A 24,755-nucleotide genomic window follows, 5' to 3' on the forward strand; every position below is an offset into this window, starting at 1 on the left:
TTGTTTGGCAAGGCAACTCAACTCATAGAAGCAGAAATTAGACTCACATTACACTTGAATCAAACAATGATGTAATTACACTCACATCACACTTGAATCAAACAATGTTGTAATCAAACAATGTTGTAATTACAATCAAACAATGCTGAATCAAACACTTGAATCAACTCAACTCATAGAAGCAGAAATTACACTCACATACAGTAACAGTGGGTGCGTGGGTTTTCACTTTTAACTTTGGGATAATTACATTCACACCCCCTCTAGTTTCTGACACATCCACTTCCACCCCTATAGTTTAAAACGTGACAAATACACCCCTGTAGTTTCAATTTGTTTAAGGTTTGCCCCCTCAGCTGAAGGTTCGTCCATAGATTGAAGGGTTAGGATGATCCGACGGAGCTGATTTTTTGGGCACACCATATCTATGTCAGGACCCATCAAATGAACGCTTTGGATCATCCAAATAATGTGGGCCCCTACCCGAATCCAAACACTACCAAAAAATCATCCAAATAATGTGGGCCCACATTGTTTGGATGATCCAAAGCGTTCATTTGATGGGTCCTGACATAGATAGGGTGTGCCCAAAAAATTAGCTCCATCGGATCATCCTAACCCTTCAATCTATGGACGAATCTTCAGCTGAGAGGGCCTACCTTAAACAAATTGAAACTACAAGGGTGTATTTGTCACGTTTTAAACTATAGGGGTGGAAGTGGATGTGTCAGAAACTAGAGGGGGTGTAAATGTAATTATCCCTTTAACTTTTAACTAACAATAGAAAAAAAATGTACGTACTATAAGTTATGTAACTCGGGTCGGGTCGGGTGCTTCAAACCCGGCTCGACCCGAGATTCATGCGGGTTTTTGAATGCTGAACCCGGCTCGAGTTGCAGCCCTACTCATAACATCAGTTTAGGCCAACGTAGTCATTTAGAACTTACAAGAATAGAAGGCATCACTGGTAATTCTGTGCAAAAATAAAGGGTATTTTAGAAAATCAGGCCCTATTTTTATCTTCCCTGGTATTAGACTCTCTGCTTCTGAGTAGAGTTCTCTCTCTCTCTCTCTCTCTACAAAAAACCCTCGCACGAATAGAACAATAGAAACGAGTCTTCTCTATCTAGGGTTTTTCTCTTTGATTTTCTTTCCTTTTCATTGCCATAAATGGAAAATCTTGCCCTAATTTCCTCAAAATTTGTCCTCGGATGTTCTCCGAATCTGACTAGAATTCCAAGCTCACGCTCTCTTTCTCTTCCCCAATCTGGAAAAAGAAGAGTTGAAGAAAGAAGAAAAACCAGAAACTTTGTCTCAGCGCTTGGCCGTGGGAGTGGCGATAGAATCCCCCAAAAACTTTCCAGAAATGGTAAATTCGAATTTCTTTCAGACTCGCTTAATATCATTTACTTTTTTAAACTGATTTTTCTTTTTTAAATAGCGCCGTCTTATAACAAAAAGGTTAAGGTAAAAACCTTCGCAGAAAATGACCTAGTTTGAAAAATCATTTTACCTGTTTGAGCAAAAAAGAAAGTGTTCATTTTGTATAATTTTAGAACTCATTTTGATGGAAAGTGTGTTTTAATAGTGTTGAAAAGGACTATATTGCGGAATCCAGATTTGGTTTCATTCGAATTCGTTACAGATTTGAGCTGGACATAGAATTTTTTTTATTTTCAATTTTTCTTTCTCAAGCTTTTGATGCAAACAGAAGAACAGTGAAAGTATGCCCTAGGAAAATAATCTAAATTTCCAAATAGCCTAGTGAAACTAGAAAATTCGAACTTTGCATATTGCAGAAGGGAAATTTTTGGCACCGATTATATTTATTGTTGTCCATTCGAATTTGCTTAGGTTTGAGAGTTTGAAGCAAGGTTTTAAATTTCGACTGGAATCCGAAATTTTGGGTTTCGGTTGAGACCGAAATTGAAATTTACTGTACTCGAAACGGTACTTTATTTTGATCGAAAATTTGAAATTTCGAATTTCGCTTATCCTGAAATTTCGTCCAAAATTTAAGGGATTTCACCTAAAAATCTTTATTTTTGATGATTATTTAATATTATCCCGAAATTTTGTCAAAATTCTGGACCCTTGAAAATAGGGGTAGAAAGATTTCATTAGATTTCGCCGAAATTTCAGAAATTTCGGCTGAAATTTTTTTTTTGGTGAGGAGCGAAACGCATTCCTAAACCGAAATGTAAAACCTTGGTTTGAAGTGGAGTTGGTCTAGATCACTGTTTCAAAACGCGGCCAAACCAAATCCTAGTCGACTCAGAACGACACGGTTGAGTACTCGGCTGACACGGTTGAGTACTTGGTTAATGTGGTCATAACTTGGGAGAGTCGAAGGAATTTTGATTGACTTTATAGGGTAAAATGCTGACTTAGAGAAGAACCAATGTTTTAAATTTCAGTTTCAGATTTGAGCGGCACATAATCGGAAACATTTCGGTTTCGGTGAAAATCTTGTAAAAGCATGTATGGAAACATATGCAAACGATGAAAATTTAAGATGAAACTTTGGGAAATAATAGAATAAACAAACATACATACATAGAAATCATCACATAAGCGAGAAAGCCATCCATAGTGGATTCAATCACATTGAACACCTAGTGATACGTGTTTTCGCACATGTTTGGAACAATATAGCTAATAAAGAAGTACAATGTAATGAAGTATAAGAAAGTACAATGACCCGATCTCTCCTCCAAGGACCCCAACTCTATGTCAATACCATATAGTGTTGCGAGGTATTATTGGTCCCATGCCGATCTGACATCTCATGCATCATTTACTTTGCTGTGCAGTTCAATGATGTTGCCTACCGAATATCATTATCTACATTAATGAAATGAAATGCAAATCATAAAATCTTTTCATTTTTTGTTGTTCCGCCTATTCTGATCGAATTTTTGGAATTTCGAGAATTTTGGTCAATTTTCAAGAATTTCGGGAAGCAATAATGACATCATTGACATGGAAGGAAATTATTGAGATTTCTTTTCAGTGGGAATGGAAGAAGAAACATTTCGGTTGTTTTGGAGAAATTTTAGAGAAATTTAAAACCATGACAACATCACGACCAAGGTAAAAGGGAGTCGACTCGGGGAGGGGGGGTGGTCTACAATGACGCGGGGGAGTTTTGAAACTATGGTCTAGAATCTCTAGATTACTCTAGTTTGAGAAGTTTTCAATGGTGGTATTAATTTGTGACTCAGGCTTCAATCAAGCAAAGTCTTTGATGGAGGTCCTGAAGACAATTAGGCTTGAGAAGTCTAAATTGCCGTTGACCAGCTTCTTATAATTTGAAAATCATTTTGTCTGCTTTATGAAGCAAGTTTGACCTGATAAAGCCTTTGATGGATGATTCATTGCTTGTTCAGTTGTACTTTGCTCGGTGAGTTGAGCTTAGCTGTGGGAATATAACTCTTTCAGAAAAACAAAAAATGAAGTAGTGTTTGAGCAGCCTACGTGTGTATTATAAATGGGTTTGTATCCTGTGTTTGGAGTTTGGACATGACTAAAGGTGTATATGCTTTGGTGTCTACTGATATGCTTAGGGAGAAATAGTAGTTGCATCTTGTTTAGTATGCAATAGTTCTCCATAATGATTCTAAACAATTTGTTTGGATTTCATTTAGTCCATATGGTCTTGGCCTTTCAACTGCCTCTTTGATTGCGAGTAGTTCAAGAATGAAGATCACATCATCTTTGTGAGGGTTGGGTTGATAACCAGAAGCATTTCACCCTGACTATCCTAGATAACAACTTCATAACATGTCAATTCTCTCTATAAGGGAACCGTAAGGATTTACCTTTATCTCCTTTATGAAACCATCTTGAGATATCTACCAGCTATAGTGTTTTAGCATTTTATCCGCTAGATCTAGAATATGATTGTAGTTAAGGAACGACAAAGATCTCTGGGATTTCTGGCCCTTTCACGATATTTTAGAAAAGTGCAATTTCTCCTGCTATTTTCAGAATAGAATATGAGATTACCCCGTATTTGATGTTTTTGTGATAATATCTTGGTATTATCCTGATGCTTTTACAAGATTTTCATGTTGATTATATTTATTTGTTATTTTTAATTTGTCTTTTTATTTATTTTGACATTAATTATATTATATTTATTTTATATGGAATTTAAAACAATGCCTCCATATAAGGTTTCTTGGGCCATTGCCAGTCCACCTCAAACAGAAAGGGAATAGGATCCCTGGACCCCCATAGCCGACTCAAGCATTTTAGGGCAGGGGTTGGAAGCCCACTTTGGGAGAGCAATTTTTAAGGACCTATGGAACTTCAGTAGCTACCCATTGTGTAGGAGATATCTGTCTAGTATGCATAAAGTGGGAATGGCAGGTGATTGGATCACATACACTACTCTCCAAAGAAAGGAAGGTCCACAAGCTAGTGTTGATTCACAAAGTTTGGGAATTTACTCATGCTAAGGGTGATCATAGCCTCGCCCTTCTTCTCATACATGATCCTTATTATGCTAAATATCCTCCCAAAGACAACGAAATGACCTTCTTTTTTGAACAACATCCAGTTCCCTTCAAAACTTCTCCCTAGCTGTATCGTCATTAGACCCATAAATGAAGTAAAAACCCATATGATGTTCTCCAACGCCTGTGTAACCTAGTAAAATTTGAACCATCGCCCAACATTGCACTACGACAGTGGTATCCTATCTATCTTTGTTTCTCGGGGAGTAAAAATATCTGTATTAAGTCACTTGTACTCATTCAATCATATATGGACTATCCTCCCTCTCCTCTCTCTCTCTCTCCAGAAACAACAATAATGCCCATCCACTGTATCGCTGGATTGAGGATGAGATGGAGCCTTCGAGGCTTTTGACTTTGGCATCGAGGTCCCATGGATGGCTCCAATCTGATGGTGCCCAAAATCTTTCTGCACGTACTAGCTTGGTAGAGCTTGTGATCCTGCGCTCACAAACGAAGCGTCAGTGGGCCCGGAGTTGTGGCTCCGGGCGGCCCCTTTGACACTCAAGTCAGAGATGGGCAACACAGACAAAAAGGACGAGCATTACACATCACCTGAACCAGCTCTTGATTTCTTCCTGATACGAAGAGCGAACCACAGTTATAGGTGGTTGCACCCTCGACTTAGCTAGAAAACCTTGACCTCGTTCCACAGCACCGTCTCTTGATTCTTTCCCTTATTCTTCTCAGCAACAAAGACCTCTATGGCACATGGGTTCCCTTTTTATTCTCCTTGCTGCCAAAATCAGATGAAGCTCGATCATGCATAAAGTCCTACTGTAAACCTTTGGAGATAATCATCATTTTGAAGATCCTTCAATTCTTTTTTGAGCAAGAAAACCCATTGTTTAACATGTCCAAAGTAGAGTGGTTCCAATTCTTTTCGTTTTCCCCTACCTTCAATAACCTCAACTTTGGGTTGCCTTGAAATTTGTTGACTCCAAGCTTGAGCGACTTTACACTCAAGCTGTGGGTGGTCCATCCATATAATTCTGGCTTCATGCAAATAAAACCAAGCCTTATTCTCAAAAACATTTCGGGCTTTTAAGGACTAGTACAACAATATGGAAAGGCTCATTTTCTAGGCTCAATGTTGGTAAATAAACTTAAATTTGGGTGAGTATTTACGAATGATTAATCACTTGATCTAGAGTGTTGCTTGTGGTGTTCAGTTTATAAACTTGGCCTGCTCAATGGAGCACCAAATTTTGCCCCAATAGCTGTTGCTTTGCCAGATTGAACAATGTAGTTGGAAATAATGGTGCTCTCTTTAGAAATGGCACCACCAATACTAGCCAGCTACGGATTTCCTTTGCTGTTGCCACTGAATTTGAGCTTATTTCATGAAATGGGAAGACCTCTCAATTATCTCTAGGTCTAGTTGGTGGAGGTAGCCCAGTAGAACCTGGTTGACCTTGTGGACAATTGAAGTGACGAAGTACCACTAAAACATGAGTATATCTTTACTTAACGGAACTCTAGCATAATGTCCGATTACATTGAGGATACCTGTGCACACCCCACAGAAAATGGGGGCGTTCTCCAAACTCAAAAGATATGGGAATTTCAAATTGTTGGCACGTTCCACATTTTCCATAGGACAACCAAAGATTTAACCATCTTGAAGTCATTGTACACTTCAAAACTTTCTGATAAGATACGAACTTGCTATTTACATGCTAAGTTAAGAGATGGTATCTAGATCTTCACCCGTTTCTTTAATTTATGCTTGTGCTTCTCTCTCTCTCTCTCTCTCTCTCTCTCTCTCTCTCTCTCTCTCTCTCTCTCTCTCATCTACATTCTTTTTTTTCCACGTGCATGCTATGTGTGTTGTTTGCATCCAAATATGCACTCATTGTGCCTATTTCTGACTTGTCCTTTATTGTACAGTTGTGGAGAAATTAGAGACAGAGGCTTTTGCAAACATTTCTTCTTCTAATAGCAGAGAGACATCTTCAGTTGGTGTTAGCCCACAGTTCTCAGTGCCTCCGCCACCATCTTCTCTGTAAACATATTTTCTTATTCTTGTTGAGTCAGATTCTCTACATTTTTCTTTTCTCAGAATTCATATTATTAATCATATGAATACTCATATTTTCTGCATAATTATAAAATTCTATATCCAGAGGCTCACCTCTTTTCTGGATTGGAGTTGGAGTAGGGCTCTCAGCATTATTCTCATGGGTAAGAAGATTAAGGATCATTTATATACTTTTGGTAGTATTAATGTTCTTGTAATGCAAAAGCTTATTTAAAGCACCACTATGCTGTCCTTCACTCCTTATATCTTCAATTTCTTAACAACCTTATTGACATGTGTCAGGTGGCAACAAACTTAAAGGTGAGCCCATTTGATCCTTTCTATCTTCCTACAAGGTATGCATATGTCGTGAAGAATTCCCATTGATGGTCACAAAAAAGCCTTATGGCTGTATGAGAACTATCAATAGATAAGATATCTATTTGTTTAGGCATTTGAAATGGTTCATAAATTTTGTAGTTAACTCTATTAAGGCCGATCTGCTTATCTTTGTAGATTTGTTTCTTCATATATGTTTGATGACCAATGATCTCGGCAAATGCAAATACACTGATGTTGCATTACAGCTTGGCACCTGCGGATTGCAGTGAACACTTCATTTGTATTTTGAGCAAGGATTTAAATTTTGGTTTCAGTGTCGGTTTCGGTGGAAATTTCGGCCGAAATCATGTAAAATCTGGTAAAAAATTTCGGTGGAAATCTTGTAAGTAAGCTGATATTTCGGCCCTAAATTTCGCAGAAGTCTTGTAAAAAGCCGATTCAATGTACTTTCGGTGTCGGTGTGGGCCGAAACCAAATTCTTGATTTCGGCCGAAATTTAAAACTATGCTTGTACGTTGAGAATATTCAATTTGTGATTAAAGATTAATTTAGACCTGTTGTTGAATTCCTCTCAGAAATATGCAATGCAGCAAGCTTTCAAGACTTTGATGGGCCAGATGTCATCAGAAAATGGCCAATTTAGTAACGCTGCCTTCTCGACTGGATCACCTTTTCCATTTCCTACTCCCTCAATGTCGGCTCCACCATCCTCATCAGCAGCTCCTGTTGCCTCACAACCAGTTGTTACAGTAGATGTTCCTGCAACTAAAGTAGAAACAACACCTGCCACTCAAGTCATAGACGCCACTGAAATAAGGAAGGAACCCAAGAAATATGGTATGAACTATGAAGCTAACTGGATACATTGACATATCTCATGTCAAATAGGGCATGCATATCTTGATTATTTTGAAGGGATTTGCTAGGAACCATTCCAGAAGGCATTTCGCGGGCCGGTTGTTGCATGAGTGAGCAGACACATAGGCTCACTTTTCTACATATTTTGTTTTATACATTTAATTCATCTGAGGTGGCTGCTCTCTCATGCAACAGCCCGCTCGCAAAATGCCTTATGTGATGGTCCCTGGCAAAACCCATTTTATACTATATTTTTTTTAATGGTGATTATTTTAGGGAAATGATCTCAGGACAACAATTTTTTGTTGTGAGCGTGGTTCCAGCTTGTCGTTTCTTTTTAATTGGCTTGTGAGAGTTTTTTTGGGAACCATAATGACATTTTGATAGCTCTTTAAATACTTGAAGACAAAATAGGCGAGCGCATATATCAAAACATGGTTGCGTTGATATCATTTCCTTATTTTATAATATTTACTTTGTGAAAATTGGGTATATTTTGTTATTGTTCTTAGTCTTGAGGTTTATTTGTGCTATTTGCTGCCGTCTATGAAGCACGGGTACGGGGTGCGGGTACGACACGACACGGGTACGTGGATACGTGATTTGCCAAAAAAACCGGGTGCGGGTACGTTCGGGTACGCCGAATATAATAATATATTTTAATATTTTATTATATATTTATAAAAATTAAAAAAAAAAATTGTAGAGCAATCAAATAACAATAACATCACCAAAATGGAAAATTCTAATATTACTCTTCATTTCATAAGTGATTAAGTTCCATATTTCATAACATGAGGCATCAATACATCATTCATTAGAAAAAAAAGTCTGTCACCAGTGTGTTGACCAGTGCCTGACAAGATGAATTATTTTTAGAGACCAAATTATGAGATTTTTTTTACCGGACTTTTGGGATTTAATAATGTTTGAACACGATAGATTTTATGAATTTTTAAAATTTGAAAAATACCCCACCGTTTGGAAGTTAAGAAAGTTAAAATTTTGACCCGACCCTTTTTCTTTGAATTTTGTACTAGAACTGGAGAGTTGACTTTTTTTCTTTTTAGATTTGGGTGTTGAAACTATTTTTAATAAATCCAAAAGGGGGGTATTCCGTTATTTACATGTAAATCTTAAGTAAATGGACAATAAAATAGTAAAGACATTTACAGGAGAGGAAAGAGAAGCAGCAGGAAGAAGCAGGACGTGTCGGGTACGCGTGGTGCTCACCCGACACGCACCCAACCACCAAAACTAGTTTTTTTTTTTTTTTTTTTAAAAAAAAAATGGGGTACGCACCCCGGACGTACCCGCACCCCATACGTGTCGGGTGCGGGAGCCCCGGGAGAGTACCTGTGCTTCCTAGGCTGTTGTTGTCTCATGCCCAATAAAAGGAATTCATGCTATGCTTTAATCTGTATCTATACTCACAAATCTTCTAACAGCTTCGTTACTCTAGACTGATCCAAGGTTTTTTTTTCAGCTTCTCCATTTATTTTTCGAAGAATTTATTTTATTAATGGAAAAGAATCAATAATTGGTCTAGGAGATTCGAAATGCAATTGCTCTCGTAAACCAAAGTTGCATCAGCTACAACTGTGTTCTTTTTGAGTGTTCAGTAAGACCAAATGTGGAACGCTGGAGTTATTTGAAAACGAATGAAAACCTTGCATGCTTCTAATCTAATGACTGTGCTAAGCCTACAACACATATAGATGCATAAATCCTAGCATTTTATGTTGTTCACCTTATTATGTTGGACAGTGCTAAAAATGACTTTTTTGTTTTGTCTACTATGTGTTTATGTTCTCTATGAAAGCACTTCCTGTTCTGAAATTGTCTATGGGGTTATGGTTTTTTATTGATAGATGACATTGTTGTATGTACCTTGATCTTTTAGTTTTTTTTTTTCTCTCTGAAAAGGCCCCTATTTCTAGTGTGGCTCTGGACCCTATTTCTAGGGTTCCCAGGAGTGTTATGTGGTGGGCCCTTGAAAGGAAAAAAGTGCCTACTAAATACGTTGATGTGATTAAGGATATGTACGATGGAGTAGTAACTTGTGTCAGAACCACGGATGGCACATCTAGTGAGTTTCCAATTACAATAGGACTGAGCCAAGGATCAGCTCTAAGCCCTTATCTTTTTACGCTAGTTATGGATGAGCTTACGGAGGGTATCCAGGATGAGGTGCCGTGGTGTATGTTATTTGCAGATGACATAGTATTAATTGACGAAACCAAAGCAAGAGTAAATTCTAAATTAGAGTTATGGAGAATTACTTTGGAATCTAAAGGTTTTAGACTGAGTACGACTAAGACAGAATATATGGAATGCAACTTTAGTAATGTACGGAGGCGGGACGAGGATGTAGTAAATATGACTGGACAGGAGGTACCTAAGAGGGATATCTTTCGCTATCTTGGTTCAATTCTACATAAGGAAGGAGAGATTGAAGATGATGTTAACCATAGAATAAGAGCAGGCTGAAGTGGAAGCTTGCCTCAGGAGTTCTGTGCGACCGTAAAATCCCTACCAAGTTGAAGGGAAAGTTTTATAAGACAGTTGTGAGGCCAGCCATGCTGTACGGCTCAGAATGTTGGGCCACCAAGAAGCAGCATGTGCATAAGATGAGTGTAGCGGAGATGCGAATGCTTAGATGGATGTGCGGCCACACAAGGCTAGATAGAATTAAAAATGAAGGCATTCGTAAAAAGGTGGGGGTGACTCCAATTGAGGATAAGATGAGAGAGCATCGCTTAAGATGGTTTGGACATATCCAACGTAGGCCTTTGGATGCTCTGGTGAGAAGAGGCAACTCGTGCCAAATTGATGGAGTAAAAAGAGGTAGGGGCAGACCGAAAACAACTTGGGTAGAAGCAGGAAAGACTTAATAGCTAGGAACATAACAGAGAACATGACCTTGGATAGGATAGAATGGAAGAAAATGATCCTCGTAGAAGAACCCAACTAGAACGAGGATTAGATCCGGGTAGATTCCTTTTACCTTCTTCATGAATTTTTTCTAAAGGAGTCATTTAGCCGACCCGAACTAGTTTGGGACAAAGGCTTTGTTGAGTTTAGTTGATTTGTATTCTTGCAATAAAAAATTGTTGGTTCTTTGTGAGAAATCTACATGTTACATTTTCATCTAATCCCTGATGTGTTACTCGTACTCTTTGCTATGGAATGGTTCTCCCTCTAAGATGCTGTGCTATTTTTCCAGCTTTTGTAGACGTTTCTCCAGAAGAGGCATGGCAAAAAGATCCTTTTGTAACAGAAAACCAAACCGAGGAAATTTCCTCAAAAGATGTAAGTTCTGCAGAGGAAGTGAGTATATTCCCAAAGTTGTGTACAGAGCCTTTATGCATTAAAATCATGTAGTTACATTAGATCTTGTGCAACATTTTGTGAAGGTTTCAGCAAATGGAGCTGCTACTAGGCAGGAGATGAGTGCTTCTGATGAAGGCTCCCAGTCAACTCGAGCGGACTCCCAATCAACTCGTAAGTGCCTCTTTTTTTACTATTTCTGGTCTACTTTGCATACGTCTGAAATTGCAGACCTCTGATTTAATTTCCATTTTTTTGACCCACACCAAATAATTAAATAATGTTCTGGAAATCACTTGCAGTTTAAAAGAAGCATTATTTTCTTTTGATAGGCAAGCTAGAATTGAAACCTTGACCTCAAGATTGCAACATCAAATCCCCATTTTTCCTTTTTTCCAAGGGGAACCTTCTAATTGAATACAAGGGAACTTTTTATATTATTAATGTGTTAGGCCTTTTGCCATAATTATTGATTAGCATTTAACGTTTCCTGCTATTTCAAAAACATGTAATGTTTCCTATGCCAAGGAAGATCTTATGTATTTGTTGCAGTGACATGGTTTCTAATATATTTTATTCAAGGTTGTTCTTTGCTTTATGTAGTGATAGGTAGTCTTTGATGCACTCACAATGAATTGAGAAGATCACTTTTGGAGCATCTGCTATCCGAAATTTAATCTCTAATGTATACTGATTCCCCTAATCAAAGAGATTAACAGATAGCTATTAAATCTAAATGACTATACTCTAAACAGTAGATATATTCATTGGACTTAGTATGTAACATACACCCACTGAAAATTAGGAAGAACTTCTGCATATTTGTAAAGAATTATGAAGATAAGTTAAGCTTCTCAAGTAGTAGACCCGATCCAACTTAATGCCCACGGGTGTTTCTTCGCAAAAGGCGGAGGTTGCACAGCCTAAAGGCAAAGACAGTGATCAGGGCGGGATCACACCACAAGGTCCACAACTTAAATGAGAAACCACTGCAGATTAGACTTGTACTGGTCCAATCTGCCGCTGAAACAATAATGCTGTCACATCCAATTCTATAAAAGCTGATAAAAAGGAAATCAACTTAAAAAAAAATTGACGATGATAATGGAGATTAGTAAAAGGGAAACGGATTACAAATGCACATCAGAGGCAAGGACTGCCATGAATACGAAGAGCCTCTAGTAGTGCCCGATTTGTCCAGCCCATCATCTAGATCGTTGGCACTCCTGGGAACATGAACAAAAGATCTACTCCTATCCCTAAAACTATCTCGATTATAATGTATGAATTTGGATGATCTCCATGGATCTTCGCTATTACCCATGGCCCAAGAAATGACATTTGAGGAATCACCTTCTACCTCAAGATTTCCTTCTATCTGGTTTAGGCAAATACGGTTTCCCATGTGAAGAGCACGAGCCTCTGACTTCGTCCAATTTTCCGTGCCATTCAGGCCTGAAAAGAATGGATAATGATGCCCCGGCAATCCCTGAAATCTTCTCCAATTCCAGCTTTGCTGAGGTTTCCAAGAGCAATCATTGACATTGAGCTTCAAAACATTAAAGAGGAGAAGCCTTCAATCTAGCTGCCATCTTCATCTTTAGGAACTTTGCTCTTCATGATCACCTTCGAATTTCTAAGAATACTGTCCATAGAATAGCCCCAAAAAGCTTTGTGCAAGCCACGTTAATTATGAGTTTCTGCGACAACCAATGCGTGGAAGAACAGCTATCCTCAAAATAATTCATTTCTATCCAAATCTTCCACAAAACCGCAAAAGGAATGCGAATCAAAGAATCATCCCCACAGAATCAACGCCTCTAATGCACCAACTCGTCATCAAATCCTTAACAGAGTTCGAAGCCACCCAATGGATGTCAGATCATTCATAAACCTGGGTCCAAATAAAGGATGTTATCAACTTCTACTTTGAGCATATATTTCACCTGTTCGCCAGTTGGAAATTGCGCTTTTCGGGCCCGTCCAATGTGTTGAGCTTGTTTAACATGACTGTCCAACAAAAGGGCCGAATTCAAGAAGCAACCAAGGATCTCCATACCTTATGCCGAGGAAAGGAGGTTGTTGAAGGGTAGCCAAGAATCTAAAGAACGATCTGACAGAAAAGGAGCCCAAACCCAACTGTATGTATGTGCCTTATGTACACAACAATTTTCCGAGTGTTTATTCTCGAATTTGGAGTGTGAAGTATTTGTAAGCCATACTGAATAAAGTGGAAATTTTCTACAGTTGCCTCTTTTGACTTCAATTTTAACTATTTCAAAATTGTTGATTTTTATGGTAATACTTGTAGGCCATACTGAATAAAGTGGTAATTTTCTACAGTTGCCTCTTTTGACTTCAATTTTAACTATTTCTAAAATGTTGATTTTTATGGTGATACTTGATGCTCTTTTCTTGTTTTCTGAATTTCCTATTATATCCTCTTCTGAATGGTTGAATTAAAATTTCAATACCTTTGTGGACAGGGAAGCCGGGTTCTGTTTTGTCAGTGGAAGCTTTAGAGAAAATGATGGAAGATCCAACAGTGCAAAAGATGGTTTTTCCGTAAGTGAGCCTTGAATGTTCTTATAATTTTGGGGGTATTTTTACAGTTTTGATCAGGAATTTGATGGTTTTTTGCCCTAGACAAACTTGGATTCTGTCATGATGTATGGAGTATCAAGTGAATGAATTTTATTTAATTTTTGTTAGAAAAGAACAAGCTTTCCTATATCATACAATATTTGCACTTCTTTCAGGAAAACAGTTTTTTTTTGTGGTTGTCTGTTTCTCTAGTATATCTTAGTGTTTTTTAATGTGACATGTAATATTGACTACTAAGATTACATAAACGATCACAGGGCAATGTGCATGTTTCACACTAAATTCACTCACAGATCCAACAAACACGCTTTGAAAACGACCAAACCACGATTTTCGACAACCAAAATATCTAGACAAACAGACACGCATATCTAGAGACGCACCTTCATTGGCACCATACAACAGGACCTACCAACCTGATGTCAACTATCTTTTTTAGTTTCAAGTGGTCCCATTGTAGGATGATAATCAGGGCCCATCTTCCGATATATGCATCTCCTCCAACATTCTCTGCTATCTAGTTTTTTATTCAGTCATCAATATTTTTTTGATAATATTTTCTCTAGGTGAAATGCTTGTTTATTGTTACTTTTTTAAATCAGCTTTCCATTCTCTATTATAGCAATTTTTAATTAAAGTTTTCTTTTTTTGTATTTTCTTTGGTCCTTGGGATTTTTCTGTTTAGCCTTGAAATATACTGAAATCGTTAATATACTTTTGATGAAAAAATTATTTGAATTTTTATTAGTATCTTAGTGTGTCACCTTATTTGTCTTCTTCTATATTGCTTATGTCTTCTTTTTGTGCTGTTCCGTATTCTTACTGCGAGAATATCTTTTATCCTTGTGTTGTAAGCATACTAGTTCAATTCCTATGAAGGAAAAAGGTACCAATTGTTTTCATATTTTTGCAGCTATTTACCGGAGGAAATGAGGAATCCATCTACTTTCAAATGTAAGCCATTGCCGTTGAGAGATTCATTATTTGCTATACATGCACAGTTTCTGGTTTGATTTTGTTATTAGATAATTCAAGTTAATGAACCATGCAAAATCTTAGAATTTTTTATGTTGCCTGGAGATCGTAGTTTTGGATTTCAGCAAAATAAAGAAGAACACAAGAAAGATCAATAAGAACTTCTGTTTTTTGTTTTATGGAATGAGAATTTCAAGTTCCTTTAAAAAAAAGATGAATTTCAATAAGCAAAAGCACCTCCTAAAACCAATCATAATGGAGAGAAATCTGACCGGTTAGACGCTTACCTAAGCCTTCAACTTCTAACAAAACCCAACTTGCTCAATGATAGAAAGGAACCCGTGTTTCAATACTCAGACTTGGACGAACCGAAATGGACTGGAACTCTGACCTAAATGGAATATGGGATCCTTTTGTTCCATTTTCTTGATCGGAACAAAATATGTCATCCGTCCTGTCCGGGATAGAACGGAATCGACAACTAAGCTATTAACTAATCAAAAAAAAAAAAAAAGCTATTAACTAATCAAGAAATTCTTGTATTTGCATTTGGCCATAGAAATCTAGGACCTTCATCATGATTGAACATTGTGTCCATGATATGTGGCTGGAAATTCATTTCTACCTGTCTGCATGTTGGGGTTCTTCTCTATTGCGGTTTGGATGTATGATATCTTCTATACAACTATTCGAGGCTGGAAGATTTGATTGACATGTCTCACTTCTATAATCCCATCACGCAGAGCATGTTTTGTAGAAAGGGGCTCAAACCATCATCTTCTAGATCTAGATTTCCAGCATTCTTAAACCCTTATAATCTGCACAAGTTATTCCTCAACTCTCCCCTTCATTTGTTTGATTAGCATGGTCTACAAAGTTTTCCAGAGCTGGTATATCCATCCATGCACGACCATGGAATTCAGAAGTCGAAAAAATCACATCACGAGATTCATTAGGTACCCAATGGATTAGGATGGCTCCAATTCCTAATTGAGGTAGCTCGGAGCTGGTAGTTTTGGATTTTAGCAAGGTAAAGCAGACTCAACTCAACTACTCAACTGGCAAAAGATTACACAAAGAAGCCCCAAACCCCTTTAAAACTACTATTGATCTCCAATAAAATTCACCTCAAATCTCAATAAATTAAAACAAAAATGTTACTTAAAGTTTTGGCGCAAGCAGGTCAATATGAGCCACTGCTGATGTTAGCATGGTGTCAAGATGATATCATGGTGACATCACCAGCATATGTGACAAAAATGTCTTCAGCCTTTTTTTGTCCTTTCTTTATCTTGGATGTCCATTAATTTACATCATTTCTACTATATGGGTAAAATGTCGATTAATTTACATCATTTCAACTATATGGGCAAATTACTGACCATTATGTTATAATGTGCATTGTGCAGGGATGCTACAAAATCCACAATACCGTCAACAATTGGAGGATATGCTGTAAGCGCCTTTGCTCTTTTTACGTCTATTTGGTTGGGTATTTTATAAATGTTGTAGTCAAGTAGCCGGATGGATTTAGTTTTCTGAAATTCTATAACAAGTGTGTAAATAAACCTATGATTTGTGGACACGGACACGAGTGTCGTGTGTCGACACAGACATGTAGTGTCGGACACGCCAAACCCCCAAAATTTAGAAACGGGGACACGGCTAAAATACAAAGTATATATAATCATGATTTGAGTGTGTCGAGTTTCAACGCATATACAAGTTTCTAAAAATCTAGAAATGGTGGCACATACTTATAAAATTATTGATTACTATCATAATTTGCAACAATATAAATATGGTATCCAACATAGAACGAGAAAGGGAGACCAATATGATACGATGAATATAGTATTGGAATATAGTATTGTAAATGGTGAAAATATAGTATTGGAATAAGAGCTTGTTTCTGGTTTTAGGTTTATGGGAGGGGATATAACATCAAATATTAGTTAAAGAAGAGCTAAAAGAAGAGCTTATAATAAAAGAAGAGTTAATAATAAAAGAGGTAAAGTGTAAACACAATATTCAATGATAAAGCAGAATGTCACACTTGACGCATTACAAAAACGTGTCCAGACGCCACATTAAGTCTAACACTTCTAACAGCACCTTTAAAAGTGTCCAAAGGAGTGTCGACATGTGTGGACACGCGTGTCGTGTCCGACATGGCATGACACGTGTGTTGGCGATAAATTCAAAGTATATGCTAAATCATAGAAATAAACCTATTACGGCTTTCGATTGATGTCCCTTTTTGCACTGTTGTAGTGAATTAAATGCAAGGTTTCAGGTTTGGGCTTCGGTATGCATTTCGGTCTTGACGGAGATGGAAACATGTCAGTTTCTGATTGAAATTTCGATGGAATTCCTATAAAATCTTGGAAGTGCATGGAAATCACGAGGGAAGCGAACATTCTTGGTACAAGAAGCAAACATTCTTGTACCATGAACTTGCTTTACTGCTTTTTTTGCAGCCTCATTTCCTTATCAGTAGTGCTGTAGATTCCTTGAATTGAAGTTGCATCTCATGTAAATCAGATCATGATTTTGCATTCGCTCAAGTTATGTCTTCTTCCATATCAGCTCATTTGTTTCTCCTGCTTTAGTTGCCAAGTGAGTTCTTCAGATTATCTTTCCAAATTAATTATTGCTTCTTGGAGAGCAGAGTTTTCCTTTGCGTCCATCTCAAGTTTTAGTAGCTCTTTTTATCCACCTTTCCTCTCCATCCACATTGAGTGGTGATTACCGCCTTCTTTAGCTTCAAAAAAATATTAGCACTCGGCGATTGCAGCTTTTGTTTGATGCGTGAAGTTGAGGTCTTTAAAAGCAATCATCCCACACAAACGTGATTGAATAATAGTAGTTGAAGAAAGCAAATTGTTATGAGGCTTCTTTGAAATATATATTCACATTTTTTTGCATCTTCAGACATGTATCTTCTCTGTGCATGTTGTGACAAGGTTCCATCGTACGCACCTTCACTTTAATGATATATTCTTTGGATTCCACATGTTTCAATCTGTCCTGTTTAGGTATTTCACGAACTAGCTTACTTGTAGTTGTTTTTTTGTGAGTTTACTTTTGTCTAACATTTGTAGCCATATGAGTGGTTTTAGGTTGTTGGTTATTTTGCTTCTCTCTCCCTCCACAATTGTGGGGACTTCTGCCTCCAAATTATTTTTTTTTATCAAAGTCCTCAGCACTTTCAGCAAGACTCAACCATGGCTCATCTCTTTGATCATCATGTAACCTTCTCCTATAGGTCCCACTACTTTGAGTAGCCATCTGAACTTTGCTCTGATACCAAAAATGATATAGTGCCAACAGGAACGGAGGCAATTCATGTAGCTATAATCCAAACAGTTTGACTGTGAAAATCCAATAAAATTCAATAGATCTACTGTTTGGATGCATGTTCACCATAGTTGCCACAATGGGAAGAGAGTGCGAGAAGCTATGCAGGAAGCAGAAGTTGGAAGCGCGAGGGGTTTAGAAAAGCGAAAGGCTCCGACAAAAGTAAAGAGGAAACATGTGGAAACTTCATTGAAAGTCAATATGAAACATGTAATAAGCCTCATTGGACATGTACTCGAAGTGTATAGAATGAGTGGGGTTATAGTAGCCTAGTAGGTTAGGGAGGAAGAGTTAATGTAGGTAAGGATTACTAGTAAAGAAGACTTAACGACTGGTTAAAAGTTTTTATTTAAAAAGAACTTACAAGTTTTAGCGATTTATTGTTTCTCATGTTTTATGCATGCGGATTTATTGTTAAGTTTTTTTTTTTTTTGAAAAAATCTACAAAAGAAACTTAAGATTTTGAGTTATTAAGTTTTGAATACAATTTTTTAAAAAAAAAAAAGCTCATGCGCTATCTAAAGGAGAAAACGCTCCTTTTGAAAAAAGAAAAAAATATTGTAAATGGAATTGTACTCTTAATTAAGAGGCAACGCTTAAGAAGTGTGTGAGATGCACGCTTGCCCTAAATTTGGGAGGTGAGCTTCCCATCCGACTTGGAAGTTTTTAGTAACTATGATTGTCACTTATATGATCAGATCTAGCCATTGAATTCAAATTTAATATCAGGCACGTAGTCCAAAACAAAAATCACTCAAATATGTCCATTGGATTTAAGATGAAGTCCATCAGAATTTGACAATTGAAATTAATCAAATCTGACGATAGGATTCAAGATCAAATTTGGTCACTCAAATCTTTAACATGCTTTGAGTTAAACGATATCCTACACGATCTTTTGAATATTAAAGGCACAAAGACAGAGAGGTTTTTTTAAGTTTCCAATAAGTAAAGAAGAGAAAAGTCGAAGAATATTTTTGACATAAGAGAGGAAGAAGAGATAGAAGTTCTGGGACATTACACTTCTGAATCCTAGGGCATGACGCATTAGGTTTGATCAATGCATAACACCAAGGTCGATAGAGAATCACTGATACATGTTTGCACAAGTGATCTTTTCTTTTCTTTTTTTCATTTATTGATAAGCGTCATATTGATGACCAGAAGGCCTTTACTATATATAGACCTTTACAAAGAGGATTTCAAGTTTACAAACAGAAGTAAAGATTTGAAAAGTTGAAGAATACCTAGTATCATGGTTCTAAATTTTGACTGAAACATTTCTTTTTGGCCGAAATATTTCGATTTTGGCTGTTGCTGAAACGAAATCCATTTGGTTTCGGAAAAGTACCAGATTTCACCTGAAATTTTGCCTGAAATATGAGAAACATGAAACTTTTCCGGATAAAAAAAGCAAAATTTCCGTCGAAATGTCAACATGTCGACAGAATTCCTGACAAAAATCGACTACACTTGAAGAGAAGATAAGAACAACGAGATTCCTTAAAGATATTTACAAAAAACGACATAAAATTAAAAGAAAAACATGTGGTGAAGAATATTACCTGATTTTTTGCCGTGATTTCGTATCGAAATATTTCCATTATTTTACAATATTTCGGCTGAAATTTCGTACCAAAACCGAAATGTTTCCGTTTCTTTAATGACTGAAACCGAAATTCAAAACCTTGCTTTGGATAGAAGAGGGGAAGAAAGGGTAGAAGTTCCAGGCATCACACTTGTGAATCCTAGGGCATCACAGCTTAGGTTTGATCAAAGCATCACACACTATGATTTGTGGACATGGATTCGTGCGTCGAGTGTCGACACGGATATGAGGTGCCTGACAATGCAACTCCTAAAAATCTATAAACTGTGACATGACCATACACGTGCTTAAATATAAAATTACTGATTACTAATCATAATTTGCAACAAAATAAATATTGTATTTATTTAACAGACTAATAAATCTAAAGGTTAAGCAACTATAAGGGGTATTTAGTTAGCAAACTAAAAAATCTAAGGATTGAGGAAGTCTGAAAGAAACATGAGATAATCAAATAATACTAGATTCATCACTTCATCTAGTTGTCGTTAGTCTCCAATATGGGTCGAGAAGGAGAGATCAATAGGATACACTGAATATAATATTGGAAGAATGTTTGTTGAGTGTTTTAGTTCAAGAGTTAATATTAAATTGCGAGTTAATGATAAAAAAATGGAGATAAACACAATATTCAATAATACATAGTACTTCACTTGACACGATACAATAATGTCTTTACGATCCCACAGTACTTCACTTGGCATGATACAATAACGTCTTTACGAGCCCACATTAACTCTGACACTTCTAGCAGAACGCTTACGAGTGTCGAAAGGAGGGTCGATACGTGTGGAGAGCGTGTTGGTGTCGACACACGTGTCTGCTGAAAATTCAAAGTGTCGGCTAAATCATAGCATCACACCATGATGGATGGAGAGTCACTCATCCATATTTGCACAAGAGTTCTTTTGTCATTCATTCATAAGTATCATATTGTTGGCTCTAAGGCCTTTACCATACATAGACCTTGTGATTCTAAACTCTTCCTACAACTTGGCTTTGGACTTGTGAACCTTCTTGCACTTAACCTAGACTCTAGAAGTTTCCCATAGGAAGGGCCACAAAATAACAAAACCCAACTCAAACCTCTGGAAAAATGCCTCCACTTTAATCCACAGTTTAAAGCTTCCCCCACTTAAACATGTCGTGGGGATTTATGAGCCCCATCTTTATTACAAAGCTCACATGAGTGGCTTCAGTGACTTGAAAAGAAAAAGAATCAAATACGCGTAATGAAAAGTGATTTAAATGACTCACTTTTGATCCTATGACTAAAATAAATACATGTCTAGCACTAATAATAGCCCCCATCATCCTAAATTCAAATGCTTGATCTAATTTGTGGCTGGGTTGAGTTATCTGAATTGTAAAATTGGCCCTTTAAGCTCCTAAGTTTTCCGTAATAACCCATGAAGCCTAGGTTTGCATCAATTGGTCCTTTATAGTATCTGATTTTTCTGCATGTTGATGTCACAAGCTGCGCTTCTTGTTTGGGCTGCTCTTGCACAAGACCTTCCTTGGAACAATTTCTGCAGCTATACTATAAAAATGTCGAGATCAAAGTAGAATCTTAAAGTTGAACTATTATGTTTATCTATGAAGCCAGTACCAGTTAGTGTTTAATATTTAATGGTATCTTAGGTTCTCTGCTTTTTCTTTTTTTATTCCAGCATGGACAATATTTATTATGCACTCGATGTAACCTAGAGTAGCTTATACATGGTTGAGATAGACATTGATTTCTGTAAATTCTGTATTTTCTTTTGTTTTTCCAGAAATAATATGGGAGGAAGCAGTGAATGGGACAACCGTATGATGGATTCCTTGCAAAATTTTGATCTTACCAGCCCTGAGGTCAAGCAGCAATTCGGTGAGTTTGAAGCAATAGCTACTGTTTTGATGTCTATTTTTTCGCATGAGCTTCTTTACAAGCACTGGCTCATGGTTTGAGACAGTCTGAAAAAGACTTGTTGGACACTTTATTTACATCTTTAAAAAAAAAATTGTTTATTTAGTCTCACATAGTGTGTGCCACTCAGTTTTTCTGCAAGTTATAGGCCTGTACTGCTAAACACCCGCAGATATTAGTTACTTATTGATAAATAAATCTTAATTTGTACTATATAGGATTACTTACCTAGCAAATCTTGAATATGTTTGTTTTGGAAATAATTGTGTTGGTAGTGTTGGGGGAAACCCGAGTCACCACCAACTTAAGTTCAGTCACTTTAGATCACTTGTTATTTCTAGTAAAAGTACTGAAAACTGATAATAAAAGACATAAATAACTGTAGGCCAAGTATTTGGGCCATATTGCCCAATCCCATCTACGCAATGTGTAATATCTCGAGCATCCTCTTACCCCAAAATTGATGAAATATCTTACACCCTGAAATAGATTTCCACTGAATCTGGCCAATCCAAACCGCGTAAAATTGTTTTCTATGGAAAGATATTTCATCGTGAAGACTTCTATGCAAATCCATCATTCCCTGAGTATTGAGGTATTTTAGTCATTTTTTCACATGTATTTATATAACTGGATTGAGTTATTTTAATGATATGATAAAATAGGGTTTAGAGTTTAGACTTTCTCTCTCTCTCTCTCTCTCTCTCTCTCTCTCTCTCTCTCTCTCTCTCTCTCTCTCTCTCTCTCTCTCTCTCTCCTTTATTGCTACATTAAAGTGGGGCTGTAGTTGTGTGTGGTTTTTAATTGACAATTATCTTCCATTTGTCCTACCATCGTGCTTGGTTTAAGTAATTGGTTAGCATGTCATGCTCATATATCAAGGGCTATTGTTTATTTTCAAAAACATTTTTAACCCGGCTTTTCTTTTTTTGCAGATCAAATTGGGCTCACCCCAGAAGAAGTTATTTCAAAAATTATGGCGAATCCAGAAATAGCTATGGCATTTCAAAATCCAAAAGTGCAAGCTGCCATCATGGATGTATGTCACTGACTTTGAATCTTGTACACTTCCATGGTTTGCTCTGACATGCCATTGCTTTTCTTTTTTCCAGTGTTCGCAGAATCCTCTGAGTATAACAAAGTATCAAAACGATAAAGAGGTGAGAATCCAAATCAAATACTTTATCCAGGATATAAATATAAAACAAGCATCTGTGAAACTACCAGTTACTCCAAAAGCTTAAGCTGTTGGAGATGGCGTTATTTAATCTTTTATACTTTAACACTCCCCCTAATGTGTGGCCCCTCTTTCTAGTGTTTGGCCTACATGTGGCACATGTGGCCCCACTTTTTGGGTTTGACCATTTGCATGTGGATTTTTGCTATCGAGGAGGTTTGAACTCAGGACCTTTGCTACCAGTTACTCTAAAACCTTGTGCTGTTGGAGATGGCGTTATTTAATATCTTATACTTTAACATCATCTATCAGTCAGTAGTGGTTACTTGCAGCATCTTATTTTAATGATTTTTATTTGGAAACTATGAATTTTTTTTGTCTGCACCCCTGGAACCCTTACTTTAAAGTTGGTTATTCTACCAATTTGTATATTTATTTATGAGGGAGTCTAGACTCACAGGCAACCTTGCAAAAAAGGGAGCAAAGGGCGCCCCCATTGGTCAAATCCCCATTTAAGATGGCACAGAAGTTAAGATCATAAATGTCGTCAGTGGAATTTGACCAATGGAGGCGCCCTTTGTTCTCTATTTTGCAAGGGCGCCTGTGAATCTAGCATTCCTCTTTATTTATTTACCTAAAACACAACTTTTTCTATGCCTCCTTTCAGTAACTCACATAGCTTTTTCTTATGATACATATTACATATTAAACTGGTTTTCTTAAATGGGCAAAATTCTATACTCATTCTCCCTTCTTTTCTCTCTTTGCAGATAATGGACGTTTTTAACAAGATATCAGAACTTTTCCCTGGCGTGACTGGTTCCCCTTGATTGCCTTTCTTATACAGCGGCTGGGTTTTTACCATAATCGCTATCTTTCCAACCCAATTTTCACTCGCCCAAACGACAAGGTTGATCCGCCTTTTATGCTTTAAGTGAGGTTGGAAGCCCCTCTTCTATGAGGGTCTTAGATAAGGTAGCTTCTTTATTACCCCTTCTGTTATTTTTTTTAATGGTACCCCTTTTGTTATTATGTCAAACTGTATTAGCTTTTCTTCTTGGGGTGTTAGAAAAGGTAGTCCTTTTGTAGATTTTTAGAATAAGTGTGCAGTGTATCAACTTTGCTATCAATCAGAATTAGGTTGGAACCATCTTTTATTGTCAGTTCTAAACCGAACTTCTATATTTTACTAGAGGAATGGCTCAGGTAGGGGGTGACTTCATAGCAATACAATGAGGCATGCTCACTATTTGTTACACCTGGCAACTTTACCTTTTGTGATTTGATTTATTTCCTTATGCATCTTTTGTGATTTTAATTTATTTCCTTTATGTTTTAGTCTATGTCCTAGCTACCAGTAGCTTAAAAACGAATTCTGGAAGCGAAATGTGAAACAAAAATGGGAAATGCAGGGGGGAAATAGAGGGGGAATGAGAAATGGAAAAACGATAGAAAATTGTATGAGAAACGCATTGGGAAACGTCTTAGGAAACGCATTAAAAACATTTCATAAACGAAAGAGAAACGTCAATAAAAACATATGAAAGACAAGGAAAACATGAAATATATGCATTTGGAGTTTTAAAATTTATTGATTTCAAGTTTGTATTTGAATATTTCTTCTTTTTATTTTGTGTCACAATATATGCTGCTGTTTTCCTTTTTAATTTATATTCCACAATTTTTTTGTGTGTTTTTTTTTTTTTCCAAATCCATTTTCATAAGTTTCGCACACGTTTCAGTGCGTTTTCTACGAGTTTTGTGAATGGCAAAAAAAGTTTTCCATATGTTTATCACACCTTTCACATAAGTTTCTCATGTTTTCCATGCGTTTCGGAAATGTTCCCCAATTTTTTCATCACTCTTCGGAAACGTGTTTTACGGGAAATGAGTTTCCCACCTGCCCATGGAGTTTCCAGCTACTATGGTTTAAGTTACCTAATGTTTTAGTCTAAGTTACCTAGCTAGTAGACTTCCTTATTTAGTAGGGCAACAAGTATGGAATAATTGCCATCAATGGGCAGAGGAAAGTTTGTATTTATTCCAAGGAA

General features: G+C 37.0%; 1 protein-coding gene across 2 annotated transcripts; it reads left to right on the forward strand.

The window, feature by feature from the left end:
* Nucleotides 1-1,019: 1,019 nt before the first annotated feature.
* TIC40 (hydroxyproline-rich glycoprotein family protein) lies at nt 1,020-23,960 on the forward strand. 2 transcript variants are annotated; one of them, XM_077393611.1, is made up of 14 exons: nt 1,020-1,369; nt 6,411-6,525; nt 6,647-6,704; nt 6,844-6,861; nt 7,458-7,719; nt 10,967-11,070; nt 11,157-11,244; nt 13,557-13,635; nt 14,588-14,628; nt 16,059-16,104; nt 21,394-21,488; nt 22,463-22,566; nt 22,640-22,687; nt 23,475-23,960. In XM_077393611.1, the coding sequence occupies exons 1-14, from the start codon at nt 1,171-1,173 to the stop codon at nt 23,532-23,534; spliced, it is 1,317 nt and encodes a 438-aa protein (XP_077249726.1). In that variant the 5' UTR covers nt 1,020-1,170; the 3' UTR covers nt 23,535-23,960. The 2 variants fall into 2 exon arrangements, with proteins under 2 accessions (XP_077249726.1, XP_077249727.1); XM_077393612.1 differs by having other exon boundaries at nt 1,021-1,369; nt 10,967-11,052.
* Nucleotides 23,961-24,755: the final 795 nt, after the last annotated feature.

The sequence above is a fragment of the Tasmannia lanceolata genome, unplaced genomic scaffold (genome assembly GCF_043159265.1).
Source record: "Tasmannia lanceolata isolate RefF3 unplaced genomic scaffold, GAP_Taslan_0.1 ptg000013l, whole genome shotgun sequence".
Taxonomy (NCBI): Eukaryota; Viridiplantae; Streptophyta; class Magnoliopsida; order Canellales; family Winteraceae; genus Tasmannia; species Tasmannia lanceolata.

What these genes read in the sequence shown, in the direction of transcription:
- TIC40 (XM_077393611.1), top strand. Translation starts at nt 1,171, where the DNA reads ATGGAAAATCTTGCCCTAATTTCCTCAAAATTTGTCCTCGGATGTTCT. An exon ending in CAACAATTGGAGGATATGCT is followed by an intron (nt 16,105 to 21,393) that starts GTAAGCGCCTTT and finishes TTGTTTTTCCAG; the next exon opens with AAATAATATGGGAGGAAGCA. An exon ending in TGAGGTCAAGCAGCAATTCG is followed by an intron (nt 21,489 to 22,462) that starts GTGAGTTTGAAG and finishes CTTTTTTTGCAG; the next exon opens with ATCAAATTGGGCTCACCCCA.